Here is a 14,060-nt window from a genome sequence, read left to right on the forward strand (position 1 = left end):
TTCATAACTGGTACCAGTAAAATACACAGCATTGAGTCTGGTAATATGCCATGAATCATAAACCCAGTGAAACAGAGTGCTAAAAGAGGAGCTAGCCTTAAACTAGCATGTTTTAAATGTTCTGCAGTGATGTGATCCAAACCAGAGGATTTATTATCAGACAACCTATGAATGGCTTCATATACTTCATGTGTCCTTACACTTATTGTGTCATTACTCATGTCAAGATTGTCCTCATATGGATCACTTTTTATACAGTTAAACAACGCACTGTAATGCTGTCTCCATAATGCTGCAATGTTATCTGCCTCAGAAACACCTTCAACAGTTGATGGTAGAGACGGTTTACAGTTATTAAGAGCTTTCACCTCTTTCCAAAAATCTGCCATATTATTACACAGCATTTTCCTGGCCAAAGAATCTGCTCTCAGCATTTGCTCATTTTTAGTTATAAAGCGAACAGCGTACTTATATCTGGCATTCGCACATTTTTTCTGTTCAAATTCTGGGCCTTGTTTAGGTCTTCCAGCCATCGCCCAACATTTATAAGCTATGCGAGCTTCATCGTGGTACATGGATACATGTTCTTTCCAACCAGGTCTGATGTTAGGTTTCTTATGCTTATATTGTTTATCAAGCAGTGTACCACTTTCATGCAAAGCAGTCACTATATCATCATACATGGAGCAGAGTAAATGTTTATGCACAGCATTCTTACAGTTGACATCCTTGCACAAAATAGCTTCTTTGGGCAAAGAAGCTATTTTATCATAAGGAGGAAAAAATGAATTTGAATTCAAACTTATATCATGTAATAATTTAGTTATTTAAAATATGAAATTTTAAATAACTAAATTATTACATGATATAAGTTTAAAAAATATTTTATCATAATGAATTGTGCTGTTTGTTTTATTTTTAGCTTATCAGTTCCTCATAAATAACAAGAAAGTGCACAGATTTCTGTCAAATAAGATAACAATGTCATTGCCTAGGCATGTCCACTAACTAGAAATAGTAGAACATGATTGATTAAATTAGATTAAATCCAAAATTCTCGACTGTTAATTTCCCAAAGATCGATAGCAAGTCAGCATTACAAACTGGTAATGATAAAAAAAAACATTGACAATATAGTTCTCACCTCTGTCCCTGATGGCGTGGCCCCCGGTGAATCCACTTTACGTTTTTTTCGGGGTCCAATGGCGGCTAGTGCTGTAAGGTTGGCATCCCGCTGCCTCATCTGGGCCAGTTCCTGTTGTTGCATCTAGTGAAAACATAAGAAACAATCAGACCTTACTATGAACATAAGATTCACATCTAGTATTTCCACATTTTCACATGTTGTTCAGTTCTTCTAAGTCTTATGCACATAATAAATTTGCATCATGGCAGTGCATCCAGACACATTAGCTTAATGCTCCTCCCAAATGTACTTACTGTTGTTGTACTTGTTGTTCTTTCATAATGCTGAGAGATCGTTTTTTTATACTTCTTATGATATTCAAGATTCCTTTTCTTGAATATCATAAGAACTATAAAATAACAGATCTCTCATCAATATCACTGTATTGTTTTAAATGTCACTCTCAATGTTGACATATTCCTAATTTAACTGGGCTTCTTCATTGACAATAAATGTTGAACTCGATCTCGAACTCTGAAATTAAACTTTTTACTTGTGCATACTGATGGAGCAAAACTTCAAAATATCACCATCTCCCTGTGATGAACCCAAAACCAAATAAAGGGGCACCATAGCAGTTACATATAGCCAGCCAGTAATACTAACCCCCAAACTGCAATTTGCAATCAGAGGCTCAAAAAAAACAACAACAACTGTCAGGCATATAAGATTAAGATCAAATGTAAGAATAAGAATTAAAGGAGACTGCAAAAAAAAAAAAAAGATTTCTTGAACTTCTACTGTATAAGTAGAATTTCCTGAGCAAAACAAAATGGTAGACTGTTCTCAGCCATTAACCGAGCTCCTCTCAAAGACTATGTGTGTGTAGTCACATGGTTCTGAGGATGTGTGGGGGTTGCGGGGAGGCACTGCCCAAGGTAATGTCATGCCTACCCTCAGGGTTGAGGGGGAATCCAGCATTGCTGGGAGCTGCCCTTTATATTGGGTGGAGGTGTGAGGGCCTGGGGCCACGGTACAGAGGGTGTCAGCACTCCCTTCAACATTCAAACAAAGTATACAGACACACAACACACACACACACACATGCCTATCAATCTTGGCCACAGCACAGGGAATGCCTACCCACCAGCTTGCCTGCGTGTCTGCCCGCTGGGGGAGTGAGGCCTGGGTTGAAGCGTACAGGGACAATCAATATGCGCCTTGATGTCTTTCATGTTCTTTTATGTTATCTCTCAGCATGTGTTCGCTGGGCACTGGTGTTTGCGTGAGGCATGTATGTTGTCTGATCAGGGGAAAATTTCATGTTACTTTCAGATGGCGCTCTGTAAAAGGTTGCTTTGGTGTACAAAGTCTGATCTTAAATGTGCATGCAGTTGCTTCTGATTTTTTCCTAAAATCCCGCTGGCAAGGCATGCCCTTTAGGGTGTTGCCACTTCACATTTAGCACGGCGGAATGTTGAAAGATTCAAACACGCTGACAACACAAAGTAGGGGGAATAATAGCAGCAGTACCAACCAGCTCAATGAATAAACTACATTTATTTATTCCTTTTACATTGGATAGTGGTCAAAATAAAGATTTTGACTAATAGTAACAATTTGGACAAATGTTGAGTCAGGCTCTTAAAGTCATGCAAATGTATACAGGCATTAGAATAGAGTCACACACTAGGGATTGTGGCTGGATATGGCAAACAGAGTGGATATGATTTTTGCCCCTGTCTACATGGAAAAGGCTGCATTAATATTATCACTGTTATCCTTATTAGGCTTTGCCACAAACAACAGACAAACCTCTTCAGGCCTGACCTTAAAGAATCCCACTGAAAAGTGAGCCGTGACAGAGCATAGAGAGTGAGAGAGCGAGAGACAGAAAGAGAGTGAGTGAGGTCCGCTATCTCACTGATGGCACCAGGATGCCGGCAACTCTGGCTGGCAGTTGGCACCAGGCATGGGCTCCCAGCGCCCACAGCAACTGCCTGCATTTTCAGATTTATGACTGTATGATGAATGTAGACTTCATTTTACCATCTGCAACCCTCCAGTCTGCGTTTCCCGTCAGTAAAGTGGCCGCCGTGACAGTGGGAGACTTATTTCTGATTTCAATCTGGTGCCATTATGCAGAGTCTACCTTCCTTTGTTGACTGCCAGTGGATACAAGCCAGAGTTGAGTAGGGCTGGGGCAGACTTGCTTTGCCTTACAACTTTCTCTGGCTACCCTTAAATGTTTACATATGTATGCTCATATGGTCACACAGAGGTGTACAAATGCTATGAACTCCCCTTTTGTAAACCTTTCTTGATTGTCTGTTGTATGTTATATGTAGCACCATGGCCTTGGAGGAACGTTGTCCTGTTTCACTGTGTACTGTACCACTGCACGTTTGGAATGACAGTAAAGCCGCTTGACTTAAAATGGTAGCAGCAAAAATATTTACCTTTTCCAAGATCCAGTAATAAGGTTCTGACACCATACTGTTAAATACACCGTCAGTCTCTTCTGGTATGTTTTTACAAACAGAGCTATTCATCTTTCCTAATGATGTTCCTGAAAAAGATTTTACAGACTGACAATGCTGATGATGATTTATTTTATTTTTTTTGCAGGAGGACATCTTTTCACATTCTTTAATCTTGTAGAAATACAAAAAAAGCAGAACCAAGACTTCTAAGTGCAATAATCGCTCTGAACCTTCTGGAGTACGCTGTCAGCACTGTTAAGCGATAGGTACAATCATTGCCAAAAACTGCAAAGGTCACCATTGGAATTCTTCCCGGACTGGAAAAATAACCAGCTGACAAGATGCATACATTTGCCAAGTCCGATCAATGGTACCACATAAATATCTGCTGTTCTGAAGTCACTTAAATACCAGTGCTTCCAGTCTGCCGGTATGCCCTTTGTAGGCAAGGAAATGGGACTTGTAAAGTCAAATTATTAGCAAAGGTCAGGAGATGTAGAACATTTCTGAGATAACCCAGAAAATCAATCTACAGCTTTGCTATGAGATTTAAGTTTATATACGTGCAGGTGGCAATTATAAAGTAAGGTAAAACAGTTAATGAGAATATTACAATTGTTCTAATTAAACTGTTCCTTTGCTTTTGTAAATGTAAATTATGACTACTGGATTTAAATAGCTTTTTAAAATGATTTATTATAACATTGTACTGCAGATTAAGTTCCCAGGATAAGAAGAAACCTGTTGTATAAGCATGTTTAAAATTTATGAAGTTCACGGATTTTATTACTCATATTTTTAATAGCAAAAAATAGGAAAATCCTCTTGATTTGATCTGTGATCAACTGTACTGTTTTTTGTTCTTTTCAGTCACCTGCTTCCCAACATCATGAATTATTTACAAGTTAACTCCAGCTCTGCGCCCTTAATAGATTCGTTAAAGTATCTGTCAAGACGTAAGTAAGAAATAACATGGGTTTTTCTTATCACAGAAGAAAGAGCAGTATGCCCCCTTATGATGCAAAAATGTCTAAAATACAGAAAGAACCTTAGAGCGGTCTGACACGCTTGGAGTGAAGAGGAGGATAAGCTGTAGGAGCCATGATGGCCAACCTGCCGTTTTCCATCTCTGCTGTTTTTAACAAAGTCTTTTCTCTCCTCTCCCCCTGCTCCTGGCCTGGGGGACTGCTTGCGGCCCTCCAGACGCTTACAGACAGATGTCCTTGCTAGAGCAGAACATGCTCTGCTTGACGTCACAAGCAGCTACAGGGCTATGAAGGAAGCTAAAGGGCTGTTCGCCCTGCAAAGCCCACAATATAGTGTATAAGGAAGATCATGGGTTTTTGGGTTTTCAGTTAGTGTCTGTCCTAACACCCCCTCCAAACACCCCTCAAAAGCTTTGATCCAATACAACAAAGCAGGCAGCTTTTTACTACATAGACAAAGCATATGTTGTATTTGGTGAATGTCTTTCTTGGACCCAAGGCCCCTGGTGCAAACATTTTTTAAACAGCGATGGGTACAAACTTCACTGTTTTGCAGTTTCTACATTCATTCTTTATCTTCTAATAGTGTAGAAAAGTTTGAGAGACAAAAATGTACCAAAATACTACAACCACAGCATATTGTCTTTTGCTCTTTTAAACTACCGAGTCTCAATAAATTTAAAGTGTATCACTTTTTTCTTAAAATACAGCCAAATTGCCAGCATTAAAAATAAGTCATCTGATGCTGACTACATAAAAAGTGTTAAATTAATGATAACAGTAGTCAATGCCAGCAGTTTAAGAGAAAGGCAGGAAGGCTTTAACTGGCAGTGTGTCAACTCACTAATTATAAAAAGATAAAAAGTCTGCGCACGGATTTACAGAAACAGTCTATGGTCTGCCTCTAATACACTTGTGGATATATTATACAGCTTCAAGTATATTACGTCCACAGGACCAGGACATAATCAAATGCATGCAAAATGTAGTTATAAAAAACTATATTTATTCTTTTTTAATGGAACCATAAGTAAACACAATAAGGTTTTAGTTTTTAGCTTCACTGGCAGTGTGGTTCCAGGGATTGCAGAGTCAGTCTTACACGACAATGTTAGATGAATTTCTAAAATTTGTAACATTCTGTTAGACTGTCATGTGACCTTGTGTAGATGACACTATTTTGTATTATTTATTAATGAAGTAATAATAAAATTAATATAAGGTTTAAAAAAAGTAACAACTTTTGATTGTTCATAAGAATGGTTTGGTATTTTGTAATATTTGCATGAAAGAAAAAATCTCTGCTAAATCAATGCAGACATTATCACTGGGAAACTATTGCATGTCTATATGTAACTGTGCATAGCAGTGTAGGTCTGACAGACTGATGTTTATTTAGTATTTAATTATTAATAATTAATACAAAACAGAAAAAAGGATATGTGCACATTAAATATTTTTGATTATATTATATTCATTTCATATGAATGAATTAATCTGATGCAAAGGCAATGTCTTTTCTTTAGCATGAATTCGAATAATAGATTTTTTGTTTGTTTGGTTTCTTAATAAAGACTGCTTTTGAAATTCAGGTATTTGTAACATTGCGTGTTCATTTGTCTAAGTTTCCCACTAACATAAGAGTGTGTGTGTGTTGACATTTTATGTATGTTTTTTATGTATGTCTGTAATCCATGCAACTCATTCACCTGACACCCACATGGCCGACATTACGTGAACATCTGTGAGCCGCATCTTGAGGCCTTTCTTCATGTGAAGTGCCTGGCAGTTAGTTTGCTGCAGGCAGAGGGGCCATTTGCAGTAACCAATCAGGTTTCCCTTCTCCATCTGCACTCATACACTACAAAGAGACGAGTTGAGCCACGACCTGCTAATGTAGGTAAGTGTAGATAGAGACATGTTTGGCTTCATTAGACAAACTGAACTGCAAATAGGAGAACACCATAAAATATTTTGTATTATTATTATAGTGAATTTATATTTAAAGATTTATAATATTTATAACGCTTAAAGTTAAACTATGCGATATTCAGTGTGCATTACTAATATGTTCTGACACATTATATACGGCACTTAAAACTTTGGATTTGCAAAGATACTAGTCTTTCTGAATAGATAGGCAATAGATAATATAGACAGATATAATAGATAATAAATCACCCAAAGTTAAAAATGTAATAACAAAGCGACATAAACTGTTTTGAAATTCAGTTTCATCATAAATTCTTTGCACATAAATTGTGATTGTGGTATTTTACCTATGGAGCAAAATGTGCAAGATCTAATAGTCTTAGTGCAGTGTGTTCCTTTTCCTCTGAAGTTGAGTATGTCTGAAGTCCTTCCAGGGCGAAGGACCAATTATTTAGAGCCCTCAGTTGTCCCTGGAGCTAAGGTCATTATGTGAGTGTCACTATCACAGCCCTGTGGTTCTTCTTCATATGCAACTTATTTGCAGGAATTAAAATGTATAAAGGGACACTGCATGAAATACATGAATAAATTGAATATGTCTTACAGACTTCGTGCCTTTACTTTGGAGTAAGTAATGCTTCTATAAATAATAACATTTGCACGACACATTTTGCCAAGGAACGGTGTTTAATGAAGGAGCCAGAAATCAGTGTTAAGCAGATTCTGACAGTGTTACACCGGAGCGACAGGGAAAGAGGAGTGATCATTAAAAATACTGCTTATCTAAGGGAAAATTTCCTACTTTAAATGTTCTCTCGCTTTGTCTCGTTCTATGCTGCTGTGCTTCGTCTAGCAATCTTCTCTCTCCCTGTCTTGCTCTCTTTTTTTAACATTTAGATTTGCCGCTCGTCACCTTCTATTGATCACGCCTCATTTGCATCCAGGAAAAGATGAGAACTCAGATATTCACACTCCGAGAGAGGACGATCTCAATGATTTATTCATTTCCAAATCAAAAAAAAGGAGTGAAAGGAAGGTAGATGAGAAGGGGAATCTTCATAGGCAGCAGGCGACTAGGAGGCTCTGAGGCTGGGCTCTTCTTCCCCACACCGCCCCTAGGCACATGGTGTGCAAGTCCTCCTAATTAACAAGGTGAATCATGCTGCCGCTCTCTAATTAGCCAACATGACAATCTAATGGAAACATGCAGGCCGAGCTGGCACACTTAGCATCACCTCTCAAAGACCCCCGCTACTGTCCTTCCCATAAGATTTCCACAAAAATGACTCTTTAGATTTTAAATGAGAAAAAAGAGAAAGGTGGGGCACAGCAGTTCAGGGAAGTGTATTTTTGGGAAAGGTCAGGAGGGAGAAGGTAGTTGATGTGGGCAAGCTATTTTTTCCCCTCTCCTATCCTCTGTGTGCGGTGTTTGTTGCCTAATTGAAACATGTCCTGCCTCCTGCTTCCCTCTCACTTATATCCCAGGCAAAGGAGGCTGGCACCTCGCCACCAGCATAGCTCAGCATAGCTCAGCATGCCCAATTCCCTTGTCGCTTGAGTCCCAAGGAGTGCTCCGGCGCACAAAGAGAAAAGTGAACCTACAGGCTTGTACAGCAACTAGACGAGTCGCTATCTCCCTCTGAGGCAAAAAAAAAAATCTCCTTTTTTTGTTGTTTTCCTTCTCATTACAGCACTTTGTAATATTCGAAAACACACAGGAACACCAAAGGTACTTTTAAAGCCTGTTTCTTTTCTTTTTTTTCATGTAATATGTCTTGAGGTGAAGAAAAAAAACTGAAGTTGGAACTACAGACAACAAAGCAACAAATAAAAAATAAGGTTACAGTGTACTATTAAGTAGCCTGCATATCTGGAGGACCTACAAAACAGACCTTTCTTATGTGATAATTAAATTATCCATCTTAACCTGTTTCGTGATCTTTCAGAAAAATAATTGAAATCAAGTTGAAAACATATTAGATTAAAAGCACTCTTGTTAAATTTGTTGGGTTTTTTTTAGAAAAATGATTTTTTTTAAAAAGAACCTAATATATAAAATATACTCAAGAAGCACACATGCATGTTCCTGTAACCATGATTGTGCAAGTTGACCACGATGGCTGCTGCTCAAGTGAAATGAATGTATTGTATATCTGTAAGGCTAGAAGACAAGAATATAATAACTATGAATTGGGACACACATAACAGCAGGAATTCTCTTTGAAAGTCAGCATGGAGAGGGAGCAAATGTGGAGGAGGGTAGCAGGCTTTTGCCCTGGGGCCTACCTAATGGGGGACAGCGCTCCTTTGAGCAGAGCAGTTTGAGGAGGGCCAGAGGATGAGAGCCTATGAACTCGGAGATATAACTGGCCTAATAAAAAGCAAGGGGCTGTTACATCGTCTTCTGACAAAGTGTGAGGCTGCAGCTGATGGGGCTCATAGTGTGGGTGGATTCCAGTTTCGCCACGACCTGGTCACTTGTGGCGAAGGCAAGGCCAGTCAAACACATGTATATGTGTATTAAGGACTGGCTGAACAAACGGGTACGATCTAAATAACACAAAACATTAATGCAAACAGTTCTTGAGAATATAGGCAATATATGGGTAAAGTATATTCCTTTGAAAAAGGCTCTGCATATCTCACGTGAATAGTGGTCTAAGTGAATTCAGACTCTAACATATATGTTTGCACCTCAGGAAGGATATATACCTGCAGGCTTTTAATTGGAGCCATGCAAGGTTCAAAGTTGAGCAAGAGCAGAATTAATTTGGTAGAGGTTCAAGACATTTCAAGCAATGCTGCTGCGTCAAATGGGCAAAAAAAAATCTCTCAATGCCTGAAGAAGAAAAAATATTTGAGGAAAATTATTCTAACAAAAACCTTTGAGATTCCCATTGGAGAGCTCTCGGTTTCACACAAGTCTTCTGGAATCACTCTAAGCTAGAAGTGGAGTGTTGCTGCAAGGGCATGGTAATGTGGAAGAATGGAAAAAGAATGAGAGGAGAGAAGAGGAGAGGAGAAGACCATGTACTCCCTTACGCTCCCTCCCACATCATCTAAAGGTCTGCCAGTGATTGGGCTGGCAGTGGGAGACAGACTGTGTTAACCATTTTTTAACCTTTATTTATCCAGGGAAGCTTGACTAAGCCCCCCGCTGCTTCTAAGAAACACCCTGTTACTAAATCTCACCACAGAGTTCTGCTGTGGAAACTAAAAGAATTTGAATCAAGTGCTGAAAATGTGCTGAATGTTCACTTTTAGTAGTTTCTTCTGTAGTTTTAGTGCTTTCTGCGGTGTTAATTTCCCTATGTGCGTCTCTCGTCCTGCCTTATATTCGCTTAAAGCAGCAAGGATGATCATCTCACAAGGATCTCAATCCTCCTGCGCTTTTCGTTTTTTCCAACAGCACACAAGCTTCACGTCTGCAGTTGTCCAAGCATCTTAGCAAAAACACCTAAAATTAAGACCTCAGTGGCTTAAGTGTTAAACCATGAGCTCCCTCAACCTCCCAGCCAAACAGCTTTGACTAATGCCCCACTTATTTGTTTTTGTATTATTAACAACATCAACTGTCTAATAAAGGCATAAAATGCTGGGAAATCATTTTTAAGATGTATGTAGATCTCTTTTCAATTTAGAGAAGAATACAAGTTGATATCTAAGTCTTTTGTTTGTTTTTTTCTTTTTAGGAACTTTGAAACACTTGTTCGACTAAGGGCAAATCCAGATTCACTCTCTATGGGATATCACAGAACCTTGACACCCGTCTGAAAACATCCTCTATTCAGACCCTAAAGGACATGACTTGTGATGACAAATGTGAAGCACTTCCTGGAAAACATAGTTAACTTTGTTTTTATGCTATTCTATTATTCCTCCACAGGGTTGGACTTGCAAGCTACAAGTAGTGAGCCTGGCTGCCCTCAGAGCACAATTTTTTATTTCGTTTTTATTTTTAAGTTCGCCATCATCATGTTTGAATAAGATCGCAAAGCGGAAGCCGGAGAAGTCTTCCAATGCTGCTTATCTTTGCACACCAAGATTCAGGACAAGGTATGTCCAGTCTGGGGATAATGCACAATAGGAGAGCCAGCTGAGCATCAGACTGGTCCTCAGCTTCAGTATTTAATCCTGGAAAATGCACGTCATATTTCTCAAGATGTTGAGAAAAGTCTGAGTCCAACACTGAGGAGCTTTGGGATGAAGTCCTTGCTGGTAAGTGGGCTGACCACATGGAGTATATTGAGGGGTTATTTGACCCGGAGCCCTTTGAGAGTGCTAACCAGCCACAGTAGGAGATAGCCAGTTTATCAGAGGATGAAACCTGGTAGCAAAGCCCTGGCTCTCATCTCTTACTCTATATTGGGGAATGTGGATGACTTCGCGCTTACAGGAAGGGAGCCTCTTTAATAGCTTTCAAGTGTGTTGTGAACAATCAACTACTTGCTCCTTATGTAGCCATAATTCTTCTTTCTAAATAACATTTATTTTATAAAAGGCACTCATTGAAGCAGTGGTGTAAATGACAGAATTTTTCAGACTTTTTTCATTGCTTTTTGAAGACATTCTGTCAAGTAAGTCTATTTCGCAAGTGGGTATTTCTGCCTATCATGTTGGGTCTGAAAGAATAAGGCTAGGTGGTTCTGCTCTTCTTAAATGGGTGTGCTGGCTGGTTAAGTTGGAAATAAAGCTTTTTTTAAGCTCATTTTAAAAACAGAAACATCGGTTTTGTGTTTTGCACACAAACTCGTCATTACAAACATGTGTTTTTAACTCCCTATAATTGTTTTTGTTCAAGATAAGATTTTTATGGATATTTTTTGATATGAAACTCCACTGCTTCTCACTTCCACAAAGGTGGTGGGCAACCTCCATATTTTATTCTTGGATTGCCAAGATTACGTTATTTGCTGTTGGAGATTGTGGATTTTTATCCCCAGATGTAAATCTCTATCTAAACAGCACTTTGGTGATGTGTTGTTTGAATTCTTGATTGTCAACATTTATTTCTTCATATTATAACTTCTTTTTTCTTTATTTATTTAAAAAATTTTAATAATGACTTGAATAAATATCAATTAACAAAAACTTAAGCATTCATAAATATAATAGCATAGTAAAGACTTTCTCAAAAGCTTACAGTCACAAAGGTCTTCCTTTACCTCACTCTCAGATAGCGCAATTTCGATCAAGGCTAATGCAGCGTCATAGATTCTGTTGAAAGGGATATAAACTTGCATCTTGCTGCAGTCTGTTGGTTATCATTGCAAACCTTGTCTTTGGTTCCACCATGAGTATGTGACAGCTCACTAGGCGATATATCCTACCTGCACTACTGTCCTTGTAGCTCAGGTGAAGCACGAGGCTTCTCTGTGAGTCTTGAATCCATATCCAATATGTATTGTACTAGATTAACTAACTTAAAGAGAGGCACAAGGTACAGCAAATAATGGACCTGCTGTGGAACTGGGCTTCGTGAAGACAAACAACTGCAATGAACCCTTAGAAGTGATGTACATATGTACAGGTGTGGCCTCACATACAGATGGCACAGGTCATCTGACTTGATGCATGCTGTATCCCATAAAATATGTGCCTACACTGTTCTCTGCTTCAAGGAAAACAAGTTGCAAACAACATTTTTTAACAACATGTACTAGAACACATGTGGATCTGTCCATTTAAAACAAAACAAAACAAAAAAAACCCCTTTGTGACTCTATTAGAAACCTATGTAGGACATACACTAAAGAGTCACACTACACACCATTACAAGCCTACTTATGAAGCAATTGCCAAGTATGATCAGGTGGCACTTGAGTTATTAAATTTCTCCCCAATGCACCAGTTCAGGTAAAAATTACCTGTAGCTGCACAGCTGTAAAATCAATTTCATCCCAAGTCAGCTGGTATTATTATGATTATCATTTGTCCAATTTGAATCGTAGTGGAAGCTGAGTAGGTACTGCATAATGCTTTAGTGACAGTTTTTAATCAACTTATATGAACTGTGCCACATAGTGGAAATATTACTGTTCGTGGCTTTATTTGCTTTCGGGGTCGAACAAACTCAAACAGGAGCTTTTGGCCAGATTTTGGCCAGCTGTAGTAGCCAATTTGTCTTTTTTCTCTTCCCTCGTCTCTCTTGTCCTGTCCTCTCTCCACACCTCTTCTCCACTTCACTCGTTTCCTGCATCCAGTTGTGCCTGCAGACGCGGTTGTGATGATGAATCTGTGGCTGCAGTGTGTCTGTGTTTCTGACATTGTGATGTATCTCCACTGGCCTTAACTCCCTCTCTATCTCGCCACTGCCCCCACCCTCACCCCCAGTATTCTTTTCTCTCCATCTCTTTGTCTCTGTCTCTCTGTCTCCTCCTTTCTCTCTCTCTTCTCTCTCGCTTATTCTCTCACTTTCAATGATCAGGCATTGCTTGGCCCCCTGCCTCAGTGATGGAACAGACAGAACACACAGACCCACCAACAACAAAAACAAACAGGAACTGAGCTCCACGATTTGCCGATTGATTTTTACTGGGGGCATTTCTGAAATAGCCCATCTGACCTTTCGGCCAAATGGTAGTGAATAGAGGAAACAGAAGTGCTAAGCCTATCGCACACAAAACCTCTGCCAACAACTATCTGACCAGACTACACTGCTGGTGACAAGGTTGAGCTTCAGGTTGCTGGTGTATATACATAAGCACAATCACAGGATTAGCTACATCAATATACAAAACTAAAATCCTGCAGCTCAGCTGGAAACACCTAGAGCATAAGATGTTCATTACAACCCATACTGAATAGAACACTGTATTTCTTTTGTATTCTGGCATTCTTTTCTTTTCTTTTTTTTTTAGTGAAGCTAAGTCTGTCCTAAGGTTAGGGCTAGAGGTACAGATTGTTGCATAATTAAAAAGAGAAGGTTTTATCCCCTTAGAAACACAGATCTAGTCTCTGTAAACTTAAGAACAAAGTGCCTAAATTATGAGACAGTCTGAACAAAGTTAGTGTTCTGGCCAGCAGAAAGCTCGTGAACTGTTCAAAACAGAAATGGTTCATCAATTAGAGAGCATTTAATAAATGTCCCAGAAATCTGCTTATTAATTTCTAACATTTCTTTGCTACAAGTGAAAGCTCTGGTCTAATCATGGCACTAATCAGGGTGTGATGCCCACTCGTCGGGTTGAAGGTAAGTGGGGTCCTCAGGCAAAGATACTATGTGGGGCAAAAAAGACAGGTGCATGCTGGGAAGCTAAATATGGACAATCGGCAGAGACAATGCTGTGTAGTTAAAAACAATTAATTTCTTTGGCTTCAACAGGAGTCAAAAATGTTATCTCTGCTTTTTGTAAAACTTGGTCATAACACTGATAATGAATACATATTAAATATACATCCATCTATTTTCTCCTGCTTAACCAACCTATTAGCTGGGTGGGACACAAGGAGAACATGCAAAATCCAGAAAGGCCCCAAGTGGGCCACAACACCAGTGTCCCACCTATTACAATTCTTTAATAGTTTAAATGA

The 14,060-nt window shown here is 39.0% G+C and overlaps 1 protein-coding gene across 2 annotated transcripts in view; it reads right to left on the reverse strand.

The window, feature by feature from the left end:
* LOC102198209 (transcription initiation factor TFIID subunit 4) overlaps positions 1–14,060 on the reverse strand; it is a 93,888-nt gene that overhangs the window by 26,219 nt on the left and 53,609 nt on the right. For both annotated transcript variants that reach the window (XM_013909467.1, XM_013909466.1), the window contains one exon: positions 1,145–1,267. In XM_013909467.1, coding sequence (XP_013764921.1) covers positions 1,145–1,267 — 123 coding nt within the window. The remainder of the gene's footprint in view (positions 1–1,144; positions 1,268–14,060) is intronic.

This window comes from Pundamilia nyererei, unplaced genomic scaffold, assembly GCF_000239375.1.
Source record: "Pundamilia nyererei isolate P.nyererei 1_Seehausen unplaced genomic scaffold, PunNye1.0 scaffold00025, whole genome shotgun sequence".
In the NCBI taxonomy this organism is placed as follows: Eukaryota; Metazoa; Chordata; class Actinopteri; order Cichliformes; family Cichlidae; genus Pundamilia; species Pundamilia nyererei.